This window comes from Mustela nivalis (assembly GCF_964662115.1).
Source record: "Mustela nivalis genome assembly, chromosome: 9".
Taxonomy (NCBI): Eukaryota; Metazoa; Chordata; class Mammalia; order Carnivora; family Mustelidae; genus Mustela; species Mustela nivalis.
The window spans coordinates 28099490-28119364 of record NC_139028.1 but is presented as its reverse complement, the minus strand read 5'-3'; the positions used below and the strand labels follow the sequence as shown (position 1 = coordinate 28119364).

Below are 19875 nucleotides of genomic sequence, written 5' to 3'. Positions count from 1 at the left end.
TGCTGAATATTCATGAGGGCAGAAGAAAGTCCAGTGTTAGAGGGGAGAAATAGTAAGTCATGAATATTAATAAAGGCAGGCCACATGCTGCAAGGAAGGCTCTGAATGCTAACGAGTAGATGACGTAGGGCCCGGCGCGTGCCAGCGGGCGGGTGCCTGAGCGCGGGCGCGCCCCCGAGGGCCCGGACACGAGCGCGGGGAGGGGGCGGAGGGGGCGGGGTGGAGGAGGGGAGCGGAGCCCGGCGCCGGCCGAGCTGCGGGGGGAGCGCTCGCTGGTTCGCCGCTGCCGCCGCCGCCGCCGCCGCCGCGCTGTGCTCCGGCCGCTCCCCGCGGCCCGTGGATGGGGGTGTCCCGCTGAGCCCCGCGATACCCGCCTCCCTCCGCCAGGACCCGCACAGGTGCCGTCGCGGGGGGCGACCTTAGCCCGACCGACCCACTGCCGTGGGTGGGGGTTGGACGGACGGGGGTGGTGAAGGAGAGGCCCCGTGACTGGGACTTCTCCGCCAGCAGGTTCGGGGACGCCGCAGCCCCGCGCCCCCATCCTGTCCCATCCTGGAATTGGAACGGAAGAGCCCCGAGGCCGTCGCCCTCCTGCCCAGCCCTTCAAGGGAGCGCAGCGCCCGGGCCGGGAGCTGTGGGATGATGGGCACTTCAAGCATCATCAGATCAGAGCCTGGGCCCCCCAGCCAGGCCTGGCGTGCGTGTGCGTGCGAGTGTGTGTGTGTGTGTGTGTGTGTGTGTGTGTGAGAGAGAGAGAGAGAGAGAGAGAGAGATTGAGAGAGAAGGGAGACGCGGCGCGGGCTGGGGGCTGGGGGAACCGGGAACGCTGCCCGATGGTGTGGGGCAGTGGGACTGTACCTGCTCCCTGGACCGTTATCCGGCCCGGCTACTCTTAAAACGCCCCCGAGTCATCTATGCCCCTAAGAGCCTGACCCCGCACCCGCCCGTGCCCCTCCCTGGGGTGTCGAGCCCGTCCCCAGGACCATGCATTCCTGCAGTGTCAGAACCGCTGGCAGCTGCCGCAGACGCTGCGGGAGCGATTGTTTTACTACGGAACAGGTCGGAGAAAGGACGAGGGTGGTGGTGGTTGGGGGGGAGCGCTGCCCTCCGGTGGGCTCAGGGCCTCTGGGGCTCAGGGGCGCGAGGCTTGACAGAGCCCCAGGACGGGCGTGTTATCCCAGCCCTCTCTTCTTTTTTGCCTGTCCCTTCCCTTGTCGCGGCTGGACACCCGCGGAGCTCTCTGCCACTCCCGTGTCCTGCTCTTGTTTGGCCAAAGGGCCGTGGAGTCTGTGTGCGGCCTGCGCGGGCTGAGCCCAGCTTTCTTGGAGCGCCAGCCATTGTGCTGTTTGGAGAAGCCTTTCTTTACCCCAACAGACCCGGGCGGGGTTGGGAGGAGGGGGATGTGAAATGAGGGTGAATGGAGCAGCAGGAGGAGGAGGAGGAGGAAGAGGGGGGAAAGCGGAACGCAAAGGGGTTGCTGACATCTATGCAACAAAATACATTCGTTGTGGGAAGCTGTCACTGTCCTGTGTCCTGGCTGGTTTTGCTGAGTAGCAGTGGGACAGCCTTGGTGAATCAGTGCAGGGCAGATTTTAGGGATGAGGTGTGTAAGGGGCTAGAAATAACTGATCTATGGGGTAGGTAACAGGAAGAAGGGGGGAGATGGACTGGGGCCTCTGTGGAGGTGCAGGGGCCCAGCTGGGGAGAGGCAATGGTGAATTCTCTGCTCCTGCTTCTCTCTGTTCAGCTCAGCAAAGCTGGGAGTGAAAATTTGTGACTGCAGCCCCAAGCTGCATCATTATGCTGCAAGGGGAGAGGCTTCTGTGTTTCCTACTGGGTCTCTGTGAGGGTTGGAACCGTCTTTTCTTTTCCAAATTACACCATCTATCGGGAGCCAAAATAAATGGAGTAGATTATAGGATATAATCAAAGTCTAGTCCTGCAGGCTGTTATTGGATAGAGTGAAAAAGACAAGGTGACCCTTCCGCGGTTCCCTTTTCCTGCCATTCTTCCTGCCTTTAAAAAAAAAAAAAATCATTTGGGAAGTGTAGAGACAGGGCATAAGCTCTGAATTGCATTAACCCTAGCTTTTCAGGGAGGAGGCCTCTGAGATGAGCTGGGAGTGAAGACAGGGGAGAGCTGGTCAGGATGCAAGAGTAGGACATTTCAGTGGGAGTGCAAAGGCACCTCACCAAGGGAGAAGAGCAAGAGAAAGTGAGCTAAAGGAAGGACAGAAGGGGCACAGGTTCCAGAAGGGTGGCCAGTGCCCTCCCAGAGGCCCCTCCTTGAGTCAGGCTCTCATGGCCTCTGCCTTAGTCTGGGGTCTTTCTACCAATACCAGGCTCGGTTTGGGTGTTGAGTGACTTCCAAATTCTAGTGCAGGCTTTCAGTATTTGTTTCATCCCCACATCCCCGGGTGGTCATTCACGCAGAGCTTCTTGGCTCATGGGCGTGAATCGATGGACAGAAATCAGGCTATGACCATGTTTCAAAACTCTAGGGCTGTGCTATCCCGTTCTTGTTTTATAATCATCTAGGTGAATCCATTTCCTCCAGAGGCTGCCTGGGCTGAGGATAGGTGCTTTCAGCATAATCCTCCTGTTGCCAACACCCCAAACTCAGTCTCTGTCTTAGATTCTGGTTGGATTGTTCTCTTGTTGCTGGTTAATAGTATGGACGGTGCCGTTTCAAACTAGCCCCCCCTCCCCGCCCTGTTGGTATCACTCTTTCCTGCTCCCCCTTCTCTCTTAGAGAAGAGTACAAATTTAAAGGAAATGTACATATCTGGAACATAAGGCCGTTAGCTTTCATGTCTCCCTGAAATGGGGCCCATGTTCCAAGAACCTTTGACCAAATAAATAAAAAAAGAGGTGATAAAATTTATTCAGCCATGGTTCTCCCATTTGATCAACATTTGGAGCATTGCACATAGACTGTCACGGCAGGGGAATTTTTATTTTATTTTACTTTTTAAATTTTTTACTTGAAACATCCTCCCCTTACCTTTCCATGAAATCGAGTTATCCTTATTTTCCTAAAATCGTTGACATCTTTTGGACACCACATAAGCCATGCATTGTGCTTAGCACTTTCAAAGATTATCTTCATTACTCTACAATGTAACATTCAATTTAAAAACTATTTTATTTATTTATTTTTTAAATGTTTATTTATTTATTTGAGAGAGAAAGAGAGCATGAACAGGGGGGAGGAGCAGAGGGAGAGGGAGAGAGAGAATCTTTTTTTTTTTTTTTTTAAGATTTTATTTATTTATTTGACAGACAGAGATCACAAGTAGATGGAGAGGCAGGCAGAGAGAGGAGGAAGCAGGCTCCCCGCTGAGTAGAGAGTCCGATGCGGGCTCGATCCCAGGGTCCTGGGATCATGACCTGAGCTGAAGGCAGATGCTTAATGACTGAGCCACCCAGGTGCCTCCAAATCCCTCATCTGTAAAGCCTTTCCTTGCTTCCTATTGTACTCTGTGACCTTTTCTCAACTTACTTTGGCACTCAGGGATTCTCAGTCTTTTTTGTGCTATTGGCTCCTTTGGCAATGTGGAGAAACCTATGGGATTCTCATCCAAATATGTTTTTAAATGCATAAAAGATAGTTATATTCAAAGAGCCCTTTTAGGGGTCTGTAGACTCTAGATGAAGAACCCTTGACTGTGAATTAGTCGCATATTGCTTTATAGTTCTGTTATCCAATATGGTAGCCACAAGCCACCAATATGGTGGCTAGTCCAAATGGAAAATGTACAGTGAACACACGCTGGATGTCAAAGACTGAGTACGAAAAAGGAGTGGAAACTGTCTCATTAATATTTTAAAATATAGATTACATTTTGAAATACAACCTTTGGGATATATTGGCTCAAATAAAATACATTATTAAATGTTAATTAATAAGTTATTGAAATTAACTTCCAAAGCTATTAGCTTTACACCAACACCTTCATCTCCTAACAGATGAGAAAATCAGGACCCATGAAGCTTGTCACTTAGCCATGCATTGGCAGGTCTCTTTGGCTCTTGAGCATATGTTCTTTCCAAGATACCATACTGCTTTTATGTCTCTTTATTTTTATGTCTTATCATGTTGCCTTTGCAAACCATAAATACTTAGAATGTGTTTTGTTGAGATGTGATGGTAACTGGCTTAATCCCAGTACAATCCCAGTAAGAGCTGGCTCAGTCCTGGCCTGGCATGACCTTTGCCTCACTCATTTAGAGTTTAAGTTTTATAGACAGAGACGGACAACGGCACTTGCAGGGCAAAACCCATGGTTTTTGTTATCTGTTCGGTTCTCCTCAGGTGGTGTTTCCAATTTCAGCATCTCATTGGACCAGTAATCACACAGACAGGAGAGAAGAGTTTGGTTGCCTTTCCACATTATGGGGAAGGAAGTGGAGTAGGGAGGGAAGGGTATGAGAGACAGTAATGCTGTACTGCTTGAAATTGAAAATGAGGGGTGCCTGGGTGGCTCAGTGGGTTAAGCCGCTGCCTTCGGCTCAGGTCATGATCTCAGGGTCCTGGGATCGAGTCCCGCATCGGGCTCTCTGCTCAGCAGGGAGCCTGCTTCCTTCTCTCTCTCTCTGCCTGCCTCTCTGCCTACTTGTGATCTCTGTCTGTCAAATAAATAAATAAATAAAATCTTAAAAAAAAAAAAAGAAAAAAGAAATTGAAAATGAGAAGTGGTACGTGGGGGACAAATGATCATTTCTCGTTGAGTGCACGTTGATTGATTGCCTAGCTGCACAGCAGTGTGTGCTAGAAGCCATACGGGATGTCCAGAGATGTTTTTGCCCTTGAGGGATTGAAATTAAAATTGGGGAAGGACTTGGATATCTACATGGTTGGATATATCGTGGTCGAAGGCAGTGTATGAGGAGGAACAAGAGCTGTGGAAAAGAAAGCAGGCCTGAGTGTGCAGCCTTTCAGTGGGGTGTGCCCGAGATGGAAATGGAGGTTGGCCTTGGAGCACATGGGCAGTTAGCTGGGTCTCTCTCTTTCAGGATAACCAATCATTCGATCTGTTCCTTTAACTCCAGACAGAAGCTCTGTGTCTTAGAAGAGCTCAGGTGCTTGTTTGAAAGTGTCTATTGGTCTATGATTTATTGATGAGGGTAGTAATATCCAGGTCCATGAATTCCTATCCAAAACCCTTAGGGCCAGGCATTTTGAAAGCAGAAATAGAGTGCATATTCTGCATATCGTCTCCTGGGGATTGGGGCAGCAATCGCCATAATTAAAAACATTAATACTTCTGCAGCAAAACACATTAAATGGAATAAATTAAAACCATAAGCAACTTTAAATTCATGTAGATCAGCTTTAGTTGCCAAGTGAGGTCAGGTCAGGTTCTGCCACCAAATAAGTTATCAAAGACTTCTGGTTCTCAGAGCACATGGTGAAGAATATGGACCTATGGTAATAATAATAATAATAATAATAATATAAATGGAGAACATATGGAACAACAATGATGTTTATTATCTTCCAGATACAGTTCTAAGCACTTACCTGGGTTTACACCCTTAATCTATCAGACAATCCCTTGCAGATGATTATTTCTTGAGAAAAAAACAAAAGGAAGCCCAGAGAATTAAGCAGCTTGTCCAGCTACAACTTGTCAGGGTCAGAACAGGATGCAAACCTAGGGCAGTCTGGTCCGGGCCTGCGTCTTAACCACTCTGCTTTGTGTTTTGGAGCAGGGAACTGGAAGCAGGCAGGTCTCCAAAGTTTTCTCCACTTAGGTTACTCACATGGATGGCTCTATTTGAATATCTCCCGTGTATAACAGTGAACGGCCACGATGGATGCCTGGCAAGCGGAATCTTCTTTCTCAGAGGGATCTAGAGCCAGGGACGACTTGGTTATGGCTCCCCAGCAGAGCTGTCACGAAAGCCCAGCCTAGCCCAGCTCATGTTACCTTGTTTATTTCTCCTAGATCAACTGAGAGTTGCTGTTGTCCTCTTGCTGGGCAAGAATGGAGGCCCCGCTGGTGAGTCTGGATGAAGAGTTCGAGGACCTTCGGCCCTGCTGCTCAGACAACCAGGAGGAGAAACCTCAGTGTTTCTATGGCTCATCTCCCCACCATCTAGAGGACCCCTCCCTCTCTGAGCTGGAGAATTTTTCTTCTGAAATAATCAGCTTCAAGTCCATGGAGGACCTCGTGAATGAATTTGATGAGAAGCTCAATGTCTGCTTTCGGAACTACAACGCCAAGACAGAGACCCTGGCTCCCGTGAAGAACCAGTTCCAGATCCAGGAGGAGGAGGAGACCTTGCAGGACGAGGAGTAAGAAGTCTTAATTGCCCTCTGTTGCTTCCGACATGAGCCCCGTAGACTGGGGCTCCTTGACATGGACCTGGTTTCTGTCCATGGGTTCGTGTCACTTATACTTGCCTCTAGTGGGGCAGGGCCCCAGGAATTGCGGACATTACACTATTATGTCCCTGTACGGTGACCTGTAGAGCTTTCTTAAAATGGAAAACTTAAAGGAATGAAAGATTTTTAGAAAATAGGTTTTCTTTGATACAAAATGGAATTTTAGGAGCATGATCCATTTTAGAGCCTATCTTCAGTTTTCTTTCTTTTTTTTTCCCTTTCCAAAAATTTATTTTGCATAAGCCTTCTATGACTCTCTTTTTCCTCATTAAAGCACACATTTTACTTTGCTTGCATGTGGAGCTGTTTCCCTTATTATTTCTAGTAGCTTTAATTACATAAACTAGAATTCTTAACCCTTAGAAGGCTTACTTTCTGGTGAAAACGAAGAAGTAAACAATGGTAAAGTCTTTGCTATAATAGCATTCTTCAGAGTGACAAATTTAGGGATCCATTTAGTAATTTCTAGAAGCACATGTTGTAGGATTTTTGCCTTCGGTGCCTGCTGTTCTTGGTCACACCGCTTTGAAGAATGAAGAGGCAGACGGGGCAGAGTTGAGGGCAGCAAAGAAAGGTTTATTGAGTGATGGTACAAAGCTCCCAAAGAAGGAGGGGACCCGAGAGGGTTGCTCTTTTTTTATTTAAAGATTTTATTTATTTATTTGAGAGACAGAGGAGCACAAGCAGTGGGGAGGGGCAGAGGGAGAGGGAAAAGCAGACTCCCCGCTGAGCAGGGAGCCTGATGTGGGGCTTGATCCCAGGACCCCCGAAATCCTGACCTGAGCCAAAGGCAGACACTTAACCAACTGAGCCACCCAGGTACCTCTTCAGTTTTCTTTATATCAGTAGTAATCCGCCCAGATATTAGAAATAAGGACCAGAAGAAAAATTAATTAACAGTGACAGATTCCTGGGGCCCCTGGGTGACTGAGTGGGTTAAGCCTCTGTCTTCAGCTCAGGTCATGATCTCAGGGTCCTGGGATTGAACCCCACATAGGGCTCTCTGCTCAGCAGGGAGCCACCCCCTACCCCTGCCTCTCTGCCTACTTGTCATCTCTCTCTGTCAAATAAATAAATAAAAATCTTAAAAACAAAACAAAACAGTGATAGATTCCAACAAATTGCTTCGAGAAACAGCAGAATTATGAAAATCACCTGTTTATAAACCCTTCTCAGGACTGGAAAATCATCTACAAGTGTTAAGATATGTCCAAACCAGAAACCATACTAACTGAGAGCCCAGGGAATTACTTTGGACACAATAAAGGTGACAATTAGGTGATGTGGCTTTTGAGTATACAGAGTCCCTGGGTCACTTACTAGCCACTCCTGGGGTCTTAACTGTAGTCAAGAAAAGGGCTTTGAGAAAAGTGCTGTATGAGGAGTGACAAGAAAAAGACGAAGGGGATAATTTGGCACATAAATTAAAGAAGGATGTTTTAGGCACTTAGTAAAAATAGGCCTGAATTACCTATAGAGATAAAATAAGTACCAATTGTTCTTAAGGGATCACACAGGTAGTTGTAATGGGACTTTGGAGCAACCGGGTTTTGGTTTCTCTTTTTATGAACTTGAGCCGGGGGAGGGGAACTGTTGCCCATAAATAAGTGGGATAAAATGGCGTGTCCTAGGCAAGGGAGCCTGACCAGTGTGGGAGATAGTTGCTGACTTGATGACCCTGTGAGTGTACTGGGACTCTGTGTCTGTCTGTCTCACTCACTATTATACCCCCATGTCTAATGCAGGGCTTGGTGTGTTGTAAGTAATCCAGGAATATTTTTTTAATGAAATACTGAATATTAAATGAATTGGGTGAGCAATAATGGCCATCCTCGTAGGTAAAGGTAGTGCATTTCCAGATCCACACCATTTTCTTTTCTCCTTTTTAATTAATGTTGGCCTGAAGTCATGATCAGAGAGAACATTTTACTCTGGTGACCAGTACTGTAACTGTGAGCTCTGTGTTTAAATTCAGTTTTAAGTTTGAAACTGACTCTTCTTAAATGCCGAGCCTGTTATAATTTGTTAACTCATGTAAGTCGAAAAAGAATGGCTCTGGGGCTTTATTATACAGAATATTTTTTTTCACTGCCTGGTGCAATGAACTAGAAATACAAAGACTGTGAGTTATAATTTTTTTACTTCTGCTAACTCACTGTGTGACCTTGGGCTAGTCACTTAACTCTAGTCGACTGCGTGGGTCCTCATCTCTGAAACCTCCAGAGCTCAATCTTGATGAAGCGGGGCTAAGAACTCGGAAAGACCCTAATTCCTTAACTCACCCACAATGACATTTTAAGATGCATCCCATTCCTTTTGCTTCCAACAAATCATTTCTTCCCAATCTAACGAACCCTGCCTCCCCCGCTCCCTGCTGCCTCATTAAGGACGAAGGCCCAGTGAACTGGTTCTTGCTCTCTTCTAGCACATTAGCAGAGGCCACTCAATGTTAATTACCATCACATGGGGTTATTGGTCCGCTCACCCTGATTTTTCTGTCTTGCCTGCCTCATTGACTGCTTCAGCTAAAAGACCGAATGTTGAATAGTTCCTTAGAGATAAGGTACAATTTGGGGATAGCGTAGAGGGAGGAAGCTGGGAAGAGAGAAATTAACACTGTGCTTTCTAAGCAGTCCATGTATCTAAGCCTTTCCAACTTAAAATAAAAATCAGAGTTAAATTGCACATTTTGCCTAGAGATACCTATCCGGACACTATAAAATTATAAACTATAAAATTATGATGGAGAAAGGAAAAAGGTAATTTAACATCTAATTTGTTTATGATTCTCCTGAGCATAGCTTGTGAACTTGCCTAGTTTTGGTAGTGGAATGGGTGTTTCATCCACAAACAGACTACAAGTGTTTTGGCTGGGTTAGAGTTAAATAATAGAAACATAAAACAAAAGCTGTGTCGTTCTTAGTCAAGCTAACCTCCTTAAAGATAGCACAAGTCATAAAGCCAATGCAGTAATTCCCTTTAAAGTTTGGATTTCTTTAAAAAAAAAAGAAAAAAGTTTGGATTTCTTTCCTTCCCATGTGGAACCATTTGGCCAATAGGGAGTTGGCTGAGATGTCAAGTTAACTCTGATTCGTCAGGCTGTGGAAGTTTTAGGCACTACACGAGTCAAATTTGAATAGTTATTTCCTGGCTGTAAGTTTAGAAACTTCCAGAATCTATTCTTTGCCGTGTGTGATCATCCTTTCCTTTGTCATGAGAGATTGAACTGGGAGGCTAGAGACCTCAGCCCACTGCCTGCCTCACTGGGGTTGTGATCAGTCCTCTTACTGGCACCCAGGATACTGAGGGTCCAGACATATGGGAACAATCAGTTTCCTGCTCTTCAGATAGAATTGTTGGGTTAAAGCTGTTAAAAATAAAGTCCACGTGGGGTCATGCCCGTCTGGCTCCGTCCGGAAGAGCATGCGACTCTTGACCTTGGGGTTGTGAGTTCGAGCCTAGTGTTGGGTGTAGAGATGCCTTAAATAAGTAAAAACTTAAAACCAAGTAAAGTCCACACAGTAAATAAATAATACCACGTAGTCGACTATACTTGAGGGTGAAGACCAGTAAATACCGAATACGCAGGACAGGTAAAGCTGATGGGTAACTGATTTTTAGGAACTTTATTTGTCTTCTCAGAAGTTCAGTTTCCCCAGAGGGCAGTGGTAGTATTGATTCTATTTAAGTCCTCGAAAGAATTTAAAAGTTGTTCAAAGCCAGTATGTACATATAATAATTCCTAAGTATTAACTGTGAAACAAGCATTAATATACTCACAGGAACACATACCCAAGCGAGGCTGTTGGCCTGGCTGGACAAGAAACACTGGGGGGAGGGAGGAGCCAGCCTCAAGGGTATTAAGGGAAAGGTTATCAAGTCGGAATTCTAATAAGCCCTTTAAGCCTAGCTGCCTGCTGCATTGTCCAGAATAGGTACAAAGAGGTGTGTTTGGGTGTGTGCGTGCATGTGTGTGTGTGGGGGGGGCAGGACTCATGTAACCTTGACGGCCATATTGCCAGTAGACCCAGATCTCTGTTATTCGTGTCTTGTCCTGCTCAGTCCCTCACACTCTGCCTGTGTCCATTTCCGAATCCCCAGCCCTGTGTGGTGAAAGATGGTTTAGTCAGTCCATAGGCACCTCGCTAAGCCCAGGCCATAAACTATGCACACGAAGAGCAGCATAACGACGGGAATTAAGTCAACCTGTTTTTTTTTTTTTTAAAGATTTTATTTGTTTATTTGACAGAGATCACAAGTAGGCAGAGAGGCAGGCAGAGAGAGAGAGAAGGAAGCAGGCTCCCTGCTGAGCAGAGAGCCCAATGCGGGACTCGATCCCAGGACCCCGAGATCATGACCTGAGCCGAAGGCAGCGGCTTAACCCACTGAGCCACCCAGGCGCCCAAGGCAACATGTTTAATCTTGGCTGTTTGATAACAGATCTAGGAGGTAACATTGGGAGTCTCCCTTCCCCAAGATAAGAGTCGGAAGCAGGGTGCTTCTCCGGGAAGTAGAAGTTCACAGTCCTCCTCAGGGTTCCTGTAAAAAGGGAATGTGTTCATTCCCAAGGCCCCTGCTTGTGGGGAAATAGGTAGCCTCTCTGGGGGAGAAAGCCCTTCCCCTTCTCTTCCTCAGAGAAAGCTTTGTGTTTCCCTCCCACCACTGGCTCTTTGCTCCCTCTCCTGCTCCCGTGGCTGCCGCCAGTGTTTCTGCCCTTGCCTTCTATGTAACCTTTGCTGGGGCAGGAGAGCTAGACAGGAAGCCGTCACGCCCCTGCTGCCCCTGCCATCGCTCCTTTTGGAGACAGATGAAAGCACCCTGTCGAAGGAAAATGGAGTTCGCGATCTTTCACTCAGAGCCACTTTCTAAACTGCTGTTCTAGCTCGTGAGTGGGAACTTGGTATATTATTCTGATCCCTGTGCCAGTACCAGTAAAATTATAAAGAACTGGAATAGTTACGTGGTTAGGCATATAAGCTCTGTAGCTCTATTGCCCGGTTTCAAATCCCACCTCTGTCTTTACTGGCTGTGTGACTCTAGACAAGTTAACGGACTTCTCTTTTTCAGTTTCGGTTTTTATTCCCCCCTCCTTAAGATCTGCCTTATAGAGTTGTGAGGAGGAAATGAATCCATCCACACAAAGGTTTAGGAGAGTACCTGGCTTATAGTCCGTGCCCATTAAGGGTTGGCCGTTATTATTGTGACTTGGGCACTGACTACGCGGAGGGGTGTGGCGTATGTGAGCAATTACAGAGATAAGAGTCACTCTGTCTTAAAGGTTGTTTCTGAGCCCCAAAGGGTAAAGAGTGCTTCAGAAAAGAAAAAGAAAATTTGGACAGAACAGGAAAGAATGAGGATGGCTTGAAATCCCAAGGAGATCAGGGTGTGGGGAATCATCCCTAAAAATCTAGAATTGGAAGATGAAATCCACAATATGTCAGTGAAGGCTCACATGAGGAAAGCTGCCACACCCTCCATGATATGACAGAATCCCTGCTTGTTGTTTTAAGAATGCAGGCAGTTTCAAGGTCATTGGCAAGTGTGTGGTTCATTAAAGTTCCCAGCTTCTATCCAGCCTAGAAGAGGCACAAAAGCCTCCTGCCTATTTTGGGCTTTGCTGAATATCATTTTTCCAGGCGCTTGCTGCAGGGAGAACTCGAAGGTCAGTGCCCACATGCTTGTTGTCGATTCTCCGCAGCAGAGAAGGTAACACAGCCATGTTAAGGGGGAGTCCCCTGCTGGCCTTCCCGGTGTGGGGCTTGGAGTTTTGTCCTGGAGACAGCAAATCGTGTTTGCCTCCTGGCTTTAGAATGCTAATGAGACTTGCGTTAGCATTAGGCTGGATTAATGAAGCTCTAATGGTGCCTGATGGAGATTGGATTATCACCCATGTTTAAGAAGCAGACGCTGAAATCCTGCTGAATGGATGTCTAATGAACACTTGACGAGTCCTCTCAAAGTGCTTTCTTGTAATTGTAGGAAAATAACAGAATAAGCGGATCACCCGCGCACGGCTCTGAAACTGTTTTCTTGAGTTCCTTCAATGTGCCTCATGACCAGTTGTATACCTTGTGCACTAGGAAAGTTTCTTTGCTTCTATGCCCATAAATCATATATCATTCTGGATTTTACGTATGTTAAGAGCACTCACCTGTTCACATTTCAAATGTCTGTGCTCCTGTCCGTTCTGCACTTGCCTTTTCAGCCTGGATTTTGTCATGTTTTGAATTTGATCCATATGTATACTTAGTTGCTTATTTTTAAATGGCTATTTCTTTATTTTGGTCGATCTAAATAAAATGTACCTTCTTAGACCTTGTTTTCGTAGGTATCACTCATGTTTGGCATGTGTAAGCACCTGAGGAAGATTGCATAGAGCCCCCCTTTATCATTAGCTAATGTTAGCCAATGCCACTGGCTGCCGTGGACGACATAATTTTAGGAGCTTGGTTTAATGATTTTTTGTTAATCTCTCGGTGTTGACTCATTTGTTTATTATTTTTATTTTTTAAGATTTTATTTATTTATTTGACAGAGAGGGACACAGCAAGAGAGGGAACACAAGCGGGGAGGAGTGGGAGAGGGAGAAGCAGGCTTCCTGCTGAGCAGGGAGCCTGCATGGGGGCTTGATGCCAGGACCCTGAGATCAGGACCTGAGCTGAAGGCAGACACTTAACGACTGAGCCACCCACGGGCCCCTCATTTGTTTATTTTCCTGTGTGTGAGAATTTGTGACTTTAGGTAATTTCCCCTAACCCCCTCTCTTTCACTGTGCCCCGCCCAAGAAATCTTTCTGAAATAAGTGAATTAAATGGCATGAGTTGTAGGAAAGGGTTTCTTATAATGTACATATTGGAATTTTTAAAAGTAACGTAATAAAAGGAGCCCCATCGTCCCTCACAAAAACCAATTGTTAGAGGTGTATTGATTGATTCCTTTCCTACATTTGCCTTAGAGTGTCCATGACGGAGACTTACATTGCTAGAGCGGGGGGGTCGTGCCACCCGTGGGCTCGCTAGAGCATTCTAGGTAATAAGTAAGCATGAACAGGGCATTAACCCCTTAGCTACGTTAGATGTCAAGGAGTTCATTCTTGACCATTTAGTTGATTTGCATTCAATAAAGTTGAAATGCATCTGAACTTTATGATGGCCCTGATCTTAATGAGATTCAGCCAGAAAATCTGCCCTGATGTCCATCTGTGTGTCTATCATCTGTGTATCTATCAATCTATCATGATCTTCCTCTTTCTCTCTGTCTTCTTCACCCATAGGAAAGGAAAGGAATCATGGGCATTTCTTAGCTTCATGACATATGAACTATTTGGTGGAGGGGCAGATTTATTTTCAGGGACAATTTATTTTTTGCCAGAGTTGGCTTGATTGTACTCTACCATGTGTATCTCAATGGTGAGAAAGCCCTCTTCTTTTAAGCAAACACCTTTCATGCTGAAGCCCCTGGCCGGCGTCCATTCTCTTGGCTCTTTCTCTCCTGGTAGTGCCTCTAATTCCGTTTTTTAAGCTGCTTTGCTCTTGCATGCTGGAAGGCAGATGACCTCAGCCTGGCACACACAGAAGCCTCTCTCCTCCCCTGGCCCATCTCTTCCTTCCTCCAGGCAAGGCCAGGCCACAGATGTGTGCTAATGAGAGCTTCTCTTTGTTTACAGGGTTTGGGATGCTCTGACAGACAATTACATCCCTTCACTCTCAGAAGACTGGAGGGACCCAAACATGGAGGCTCTGAATGGCAACAGCTCTGACACGGAGGTACCTCTCTGGGGCCCCTTGCTTAATAAAGCTCGAGAAGATGTAGATTAGATTCCAGCTAGGAAAACATTCAGTAATTCAACAGTCTTCCCCATTAGGTCACGAAGCCCAGCAGGAGCTCCCAAACATTGCTGGGAAGGCAGGAGTTGCAGAGGAGGTAGAGAATAAGAGGAGGGGACCTCCGATGTGTACGAGGTGATTTGAACGGCTGTCGGTGAAAAGTGTCAAAGCAAGTTGCTGTGGTTGATCTGTGTCCTGCACCGTGCGAAATAAGGGGGTCTGAAGTAAGAGGAGGAGAGTGACTATGACATTTCCCTTGTGTGCAAATATGAATGGTTTAAAAAATATATCAGGTTTTTCTATCTAAAATGAACAGTTCAATCCCACCAAAACCAAGATGGCAAATATTGATACACTTGTGGCAAGGTCAAAGCCTGGCTAACGATCAGTGCTGGGCCCTAGACTTTAGGGAGGTGGTCACTCTGTGGGGAGTGGCCAGTGAGACATTTCTAGACTCAACCAAGAAGATGTTTAAGCAGCTGAACCTGAGTCACATTCGTGCTTACTGATGCCAAAGAAGAAAGTAGCCTCAAGGTTTCTGAATAAAGAGAATATACTTGTTTTGAGTTGATTTGCACGGGCTATGACAAGTGACATTTCAGAAGATCCAAATGGCCCTTTCCTAGCTGAATCTATGTGTAGAAAAAAAAAATCATTTAATGGCTCCATCCTTCCTAAAAGCTGATTTCTGCCTTGCTTCGTTTTCTAGTTTTAGCTGTAAATGAAATTTGATGATTTCTTACCAGGAAGGGCTGTCACAGCCATGTAGGCTCAGCAAATGAGGGAAGGGGAGGTGGATCTCATCTTCCTAGGTCCTCCAGAATTGAGTTCAAGGGAAGGAATGAGAGATGCATTTTCCTTACCGGGCGATATTTCTGCAGATCATTGCCCCAAAGAGCAGAGCAAAGAGATCAACAGGGGCTGATTTATTGAAAAGGTGGCTGTCCATCCTTAGCTCTTTTAATAATTAGCAATCCCAAACTCTCTCAAAACCTCAGGGTTTCATGGATGGGGCAGTTAAGGTGGTGACTTTGACACTAGGATATTCGCGACAATCCTACTCAGTGTGGATAGAGGTCCCAAGTCGCCTTTTGGCTCCCGGCCACTTGTTTTCTCTTGCGATGCTAATACGCATCCTTGCCCCAATGCAAAGGACAAGGGGACGACCATGGAATAAATCTCGTTACTGAAATGAAATCAGGTCCATCATGGTGCAAAAGACAGATTTTGCTTTCTTATCTCTTTTGCCACCTTTTCAACCCCTTCTGTGGACTAAGCCAGAGGATGTGTAAGATAGCCTGCCCTTCAGAAGGTTTCTAATTTATCCTCATTTGCAGATTTCCCTCAAGAGGGTTAATATTTCAAGGCAAATTGAACGACCCTGAGAAGGATGATCTTGAGTTCAACTCCTTGTGAAATTTCTTCCATCCAACCCATGGGAAAATGACAGGGTAGCCAAAGTGGATGGATTAAGGCTGTTTTATTTCATCTCCTTTATTATCGGGATTCATTACAGTAGAAGCTCTTTTAACTGACCTCAGTTTAAATGATTTGCTAGATTAACCAGCGCTCTGTAGTCCTGTAAGAGAGCGCCCGACCCAGTGTCCTTGTCTTGCTGAATGCACACAGCTGGTAGGCTGCTTCGAGCAAGCTCTCATAGCTCTTCTTCCACTTAAGTGGTTCATGGCCAGGAATCAGTTGTGTTTGCTCCCAAACCTCTTTATGCTTGTCCTTGGGACTCCAAGTAATGTAATCAAACATTACAGAAACTGTTGGATTATGACAGCAAAGAGAGTCATGTTTTGCTTTTTAAAAATCAAAGTAACACATGTATAGTCTTTTTTTTTTTTAAGAAAAAATATTTTATTTATTTATTTGAGATAGAGTGAGAGCGAAAGCGAGAGAGCATGAGCCCGGATGGGGTGGTGGTGAAGGGCGTGGTGGGTAGAGGCAGAAGGAGAAGCAGACTCTCCGTTGAGCAAGGAGCCTGACGTTGGACACGATCCCAGGTCCCTGAGATCATGACCTGTACTGAAGGCAGACGCTTAACTGACTGAGCCACCCGGATACCCCATATATATACATAATCTTAAAAATCAAATAATACTTTAAAAATATTATAAGACTAGGGGCGCCTGTGTGGCTCAGTGGGTTGGGGCCTCTGTCTTCGGCTCCATGGTCTTGGGGTCCTGGGATAGGGCCCTGCATCGGGCTCTCTGCTCGGCGGGGAGCCTGCTTCCTCCTCTTGCCCTGCCTGCCTCTCTGTCTACTTGTAATCTCTGTCTATCAAGTAAATAAATAAAATCTTAAAAAACTATATTATAAGACCTAAAGCCTCCCTCTGACCCCCAGCTGTTCCTGACTTGTCTTTCCCTAGGCCATAGGAGCCACCACTTTTATTTCTTTTGGCATAGACCTCAAATTTTTTTTTCTTTTTTTTTTTTTTTTAAAGATTTTATTTATGGGGCGCCTGGGTGGCTCAGTGGGTTAAGCCGCTGCCTTCGGCTCAGGTCATGATCTCAGGGTCCTGGGATCGAGTCCCGCATCGGGCTCTCTGCTTGGCAGGGAGCCTGCTTCCTCCTCTCTCTCTCTGCCTGCCTCTCCAACTACTTGTGATTTCTCTCTGTCAAATAAATAAATAAAATATTAAAAAAAAAAGATTTTATTTATTTGACAGAGAGAGAGAGATTACAGGTAGGCAGAGACGCAGGCAGAGAGAGAGAGGGAAGCAGACTCCCTGCTGAGCAGAGAGCCCGATGCCGGGCTCCATCCCAGGACCCTGAGATCATGACCTGAGCAAAGGCAGAGGCTTAACCCACCGAGCCACCCAGGTGGCCCAGACCTCAAATTTTCTAAGTAACACATTTATATTGCTGCTTGCTTAATGATTAAAAGCAACAGTTTGGGCTGTTATTTTTTAACTTTATACTATGGAAGATAAGATTTAATGCTTTCATACCTCCTCAAACATTCACACTTAGCGTTCCACCTTCCAACAGAGGGTTGTCACCGATTTATAGTGAAATCAATACTAAATATATAAGCTATCATAACTATGTAAATACTATTTTTTATTGAATCATGTAGTGTTGTATAAGAATATTTCTTCTCTTATACAACCTTTTGCTTAGCCTGGAGTAAAGAATTATTTTTTTTTATTTGCTTGATTTTATGTATATTTATCTATCAATAGTCCAACCCAGAACTCTTGAGTGAATTTTAAATCTCACAATATGGTTGAAAAAAAAAATCAGACATTCAAGGGTGCCTGGGTGGCTTAGTTGGTTGGACATCTGCCTTCAGCTCAGGTGGTGATCTGAGAGTCCTGGGATCAAGGGACATAGAGGCTCCCTGCTCAGCGGGGAGCCTGCTTCTCCCTCTGCCTCTGCCCCCGCCCTTCCTTGTGCTCTCTGTCAAATAAATAAATAAATAAATAATTAAAAAAAAAAAACAGATATTCTATCAATTCTTTTCTTTTTTCTTTTTCTTTTTTTTTTTTTTGGTCTTGAAAATGTCCAAGTGAGTATCTCCATCTTTCTACTATCAACTAGTCTGGTTGTATTCTAGATCTGGTACACAGCTGTTGTTGTGGGACTTCCCTTCACTTTCATCTGGGGGAGACTTCCTGCCTCTCTCTCCTGTCCTTTGACTGATGAATTTTCTTTTAATCTTTCTAGGTATATTCCCTTGTTTTTTTTTTTTTTAAAGATTTTATTTATTTATTTGACAGAGAGAAATCACAAGTAGATGGAGAGGCAGGCAGAGAGAGAGAGAGAGAGGGAAGCAGGCTCCCTGCTGAGCAGAGAGCCCGATGCGGGACTCGATCCCAGGACCCTGAGATCATGACCTGAGCCGAAGGCAGCGGCCTAACCTACTGAGCCACCCAGGCGCCCCATATTCCCTTGTTTTGGTGGGGAAAAAAATTCACTATATTCTTGAGAAAGGGTACAGAGGAATCTATTTTTTAGAATATACTAGAATATCTTTATTCTCCTGCCATAGACTAGATTGAGAGGTTGATTTAATAGTTATTTTAGGTTGCAAACATTTTTTTTTACCTGGAATTCTGAAGGCATTGTTCTCTTATCTTCCAGCTTTCCCTTGCTGTTGAGAAGAACTCAAATCCATTCTGATTCTCCTTTTATATGTGACTCTTTTATGGTTCTTTCTGAAAGCGTTTAGGATATTCTTTTGCCTTCCTTTTTTTTTTTTTTTAAGATTTTATTTATTTATTTGACAGACAGAGATCACAAGTAGGCAGAAAGGCAGGCAGAGAGAGAGGAGGAAGCAGGCTCCCTGCTGAGCAGAGAGCCCAATGTGGGGCTCCCTCTCAGGACCCTGGGATCATGACCTGAGCGGAAGGCAGAGTCTTTAACCCACTGAGCCACCCAGGCGCCCCTCTTTTTCCTTTCTCATTTGAAATTTTCCATTGATGTGCCTTACAGTGAGGTCCCCCTCTCCACGATTCAGTCTGCGTTATATATAGTGCGCCTTTCACCCTGGAAGCTCATGACTAAATTGTGGTATGTTTTCTTGTGTTATTTCTCTGAAGATGAATTATTTCTGTTTTCTGCCTCTATGGTGATGATTACATACATAGTTCTCTCCTTTATTATGTAAATGTGATCAATGACATGAATTGATTCTCAAATATTAAGTCAGCCTTGCATTCTTGAGATAAACCCAACTTGGTCATGGTGTATCATTCTTTGCTTTTCTTTCATTGTGTGATTTTCTTTTTTTCTCATAGTTTCACTGAAGGATGATTGGAATACAATAAATGGCATATATTAAAGTATTCAATTTGATAAGTTTTGACATATGTATACATCTGTGAAATTATCACCACAATCAAGATATCAAGAATATCCATTAACTACTCCCCTTCACCCCCCAATCTCCAGGCAACCCATTTCTATCACTATAAATTAGTTTGTGTTTTCTAGAATTTTGTATAAATGGAGTCATGCAGCAGATACTCTTTTTTTTTTTTTTTTTTTTGCAGGGGGAGGGGTCTGGCTTTTAAAAACTCAGTATAATCATTTAGATATTCATCTATTTTGTTGTTTAAATCAACAGTTCATCCCCTTTTATTGCCAAAGGCTGTTCCATTATAGAGATATAAAATAATTGGTTTACTCATTCACCTGTTGGTGGACATTTGGGTTGTTTTTTGAATATCGTAAATTCAGCGATTGTGAATATTCTTGCCTAAGTCTGCTTGTAGTCGTATGTCTCTGTTTCTCTGGGATAGAAAACTTGTGAGTGGAATGTTAGGGTCATAGGGTAAATGTATGTTTCACTTTTTAAGAATCTGTCAAACGCTTTTCCAGTTTGAGAGCTCCAGTTAGTCCACATCCTTGCCAACCCTTGTTATAGGCAGCCTTTTACATTTAGACATTAGAGTAGGCATATAGAGTACCTTATTTGGGTTAAATTTGCACTACTGAGCATCCTTTCATGTCCTTATTTATAATCTGTCTTATTCAGTGAAGCGTGTGTCCAAGTCCTTTGCCCACTTTCTTAATGGGTATGAGTGATCTTGTTAAGTTGTTATTATTCCTTATATTAAAAGGTAAAATGAGACATACTAATTTTTTTAAAGATTTTATTTGTTTATTTGACACAGAGAGAATGAGCACAAGTAGGGGGAGCAGTA

The 19875-nt window shown here is 44.9% G+C and overlaps 1 protein-coding gene across 3 annotated transcripts in view; it reads left to right on the top strand.

The window, feature by feature from the left end:
- Window positions 1–231: 231 nt before the first annotated feature.
- The window catches only part of FEZ1 (fasciculation and elongation protein zeta 1), a 44992-nt gene continuing 25348 nt past the window's right edge, over window positions 232–19875 (top strand). Inside the window, exons 1-3 of one of the 3 annotated variants that reach the window (XM_082683850.1) lie at window positions 232–398; window positions 5951–6300; window positions 14057–14156. In XM_082683850.1, the coding sequence (XP_082539976.1) occupies window positions 5990–6300; window positions 14057–14156 (411 nt within the window). In that variant the 5' untranslated portion in view covers window positions 232–398; window positions 5951–5989. Of the gene's footprint in view, window positions 399–785; window positions 1060–5950; window positions 6301–14056; window positions 14157–19875 lie in introns of those variants that run through there. The other 2 variants (XM_082683848.1, XM_082683849.1) reach the window with 2 other exon arrangements.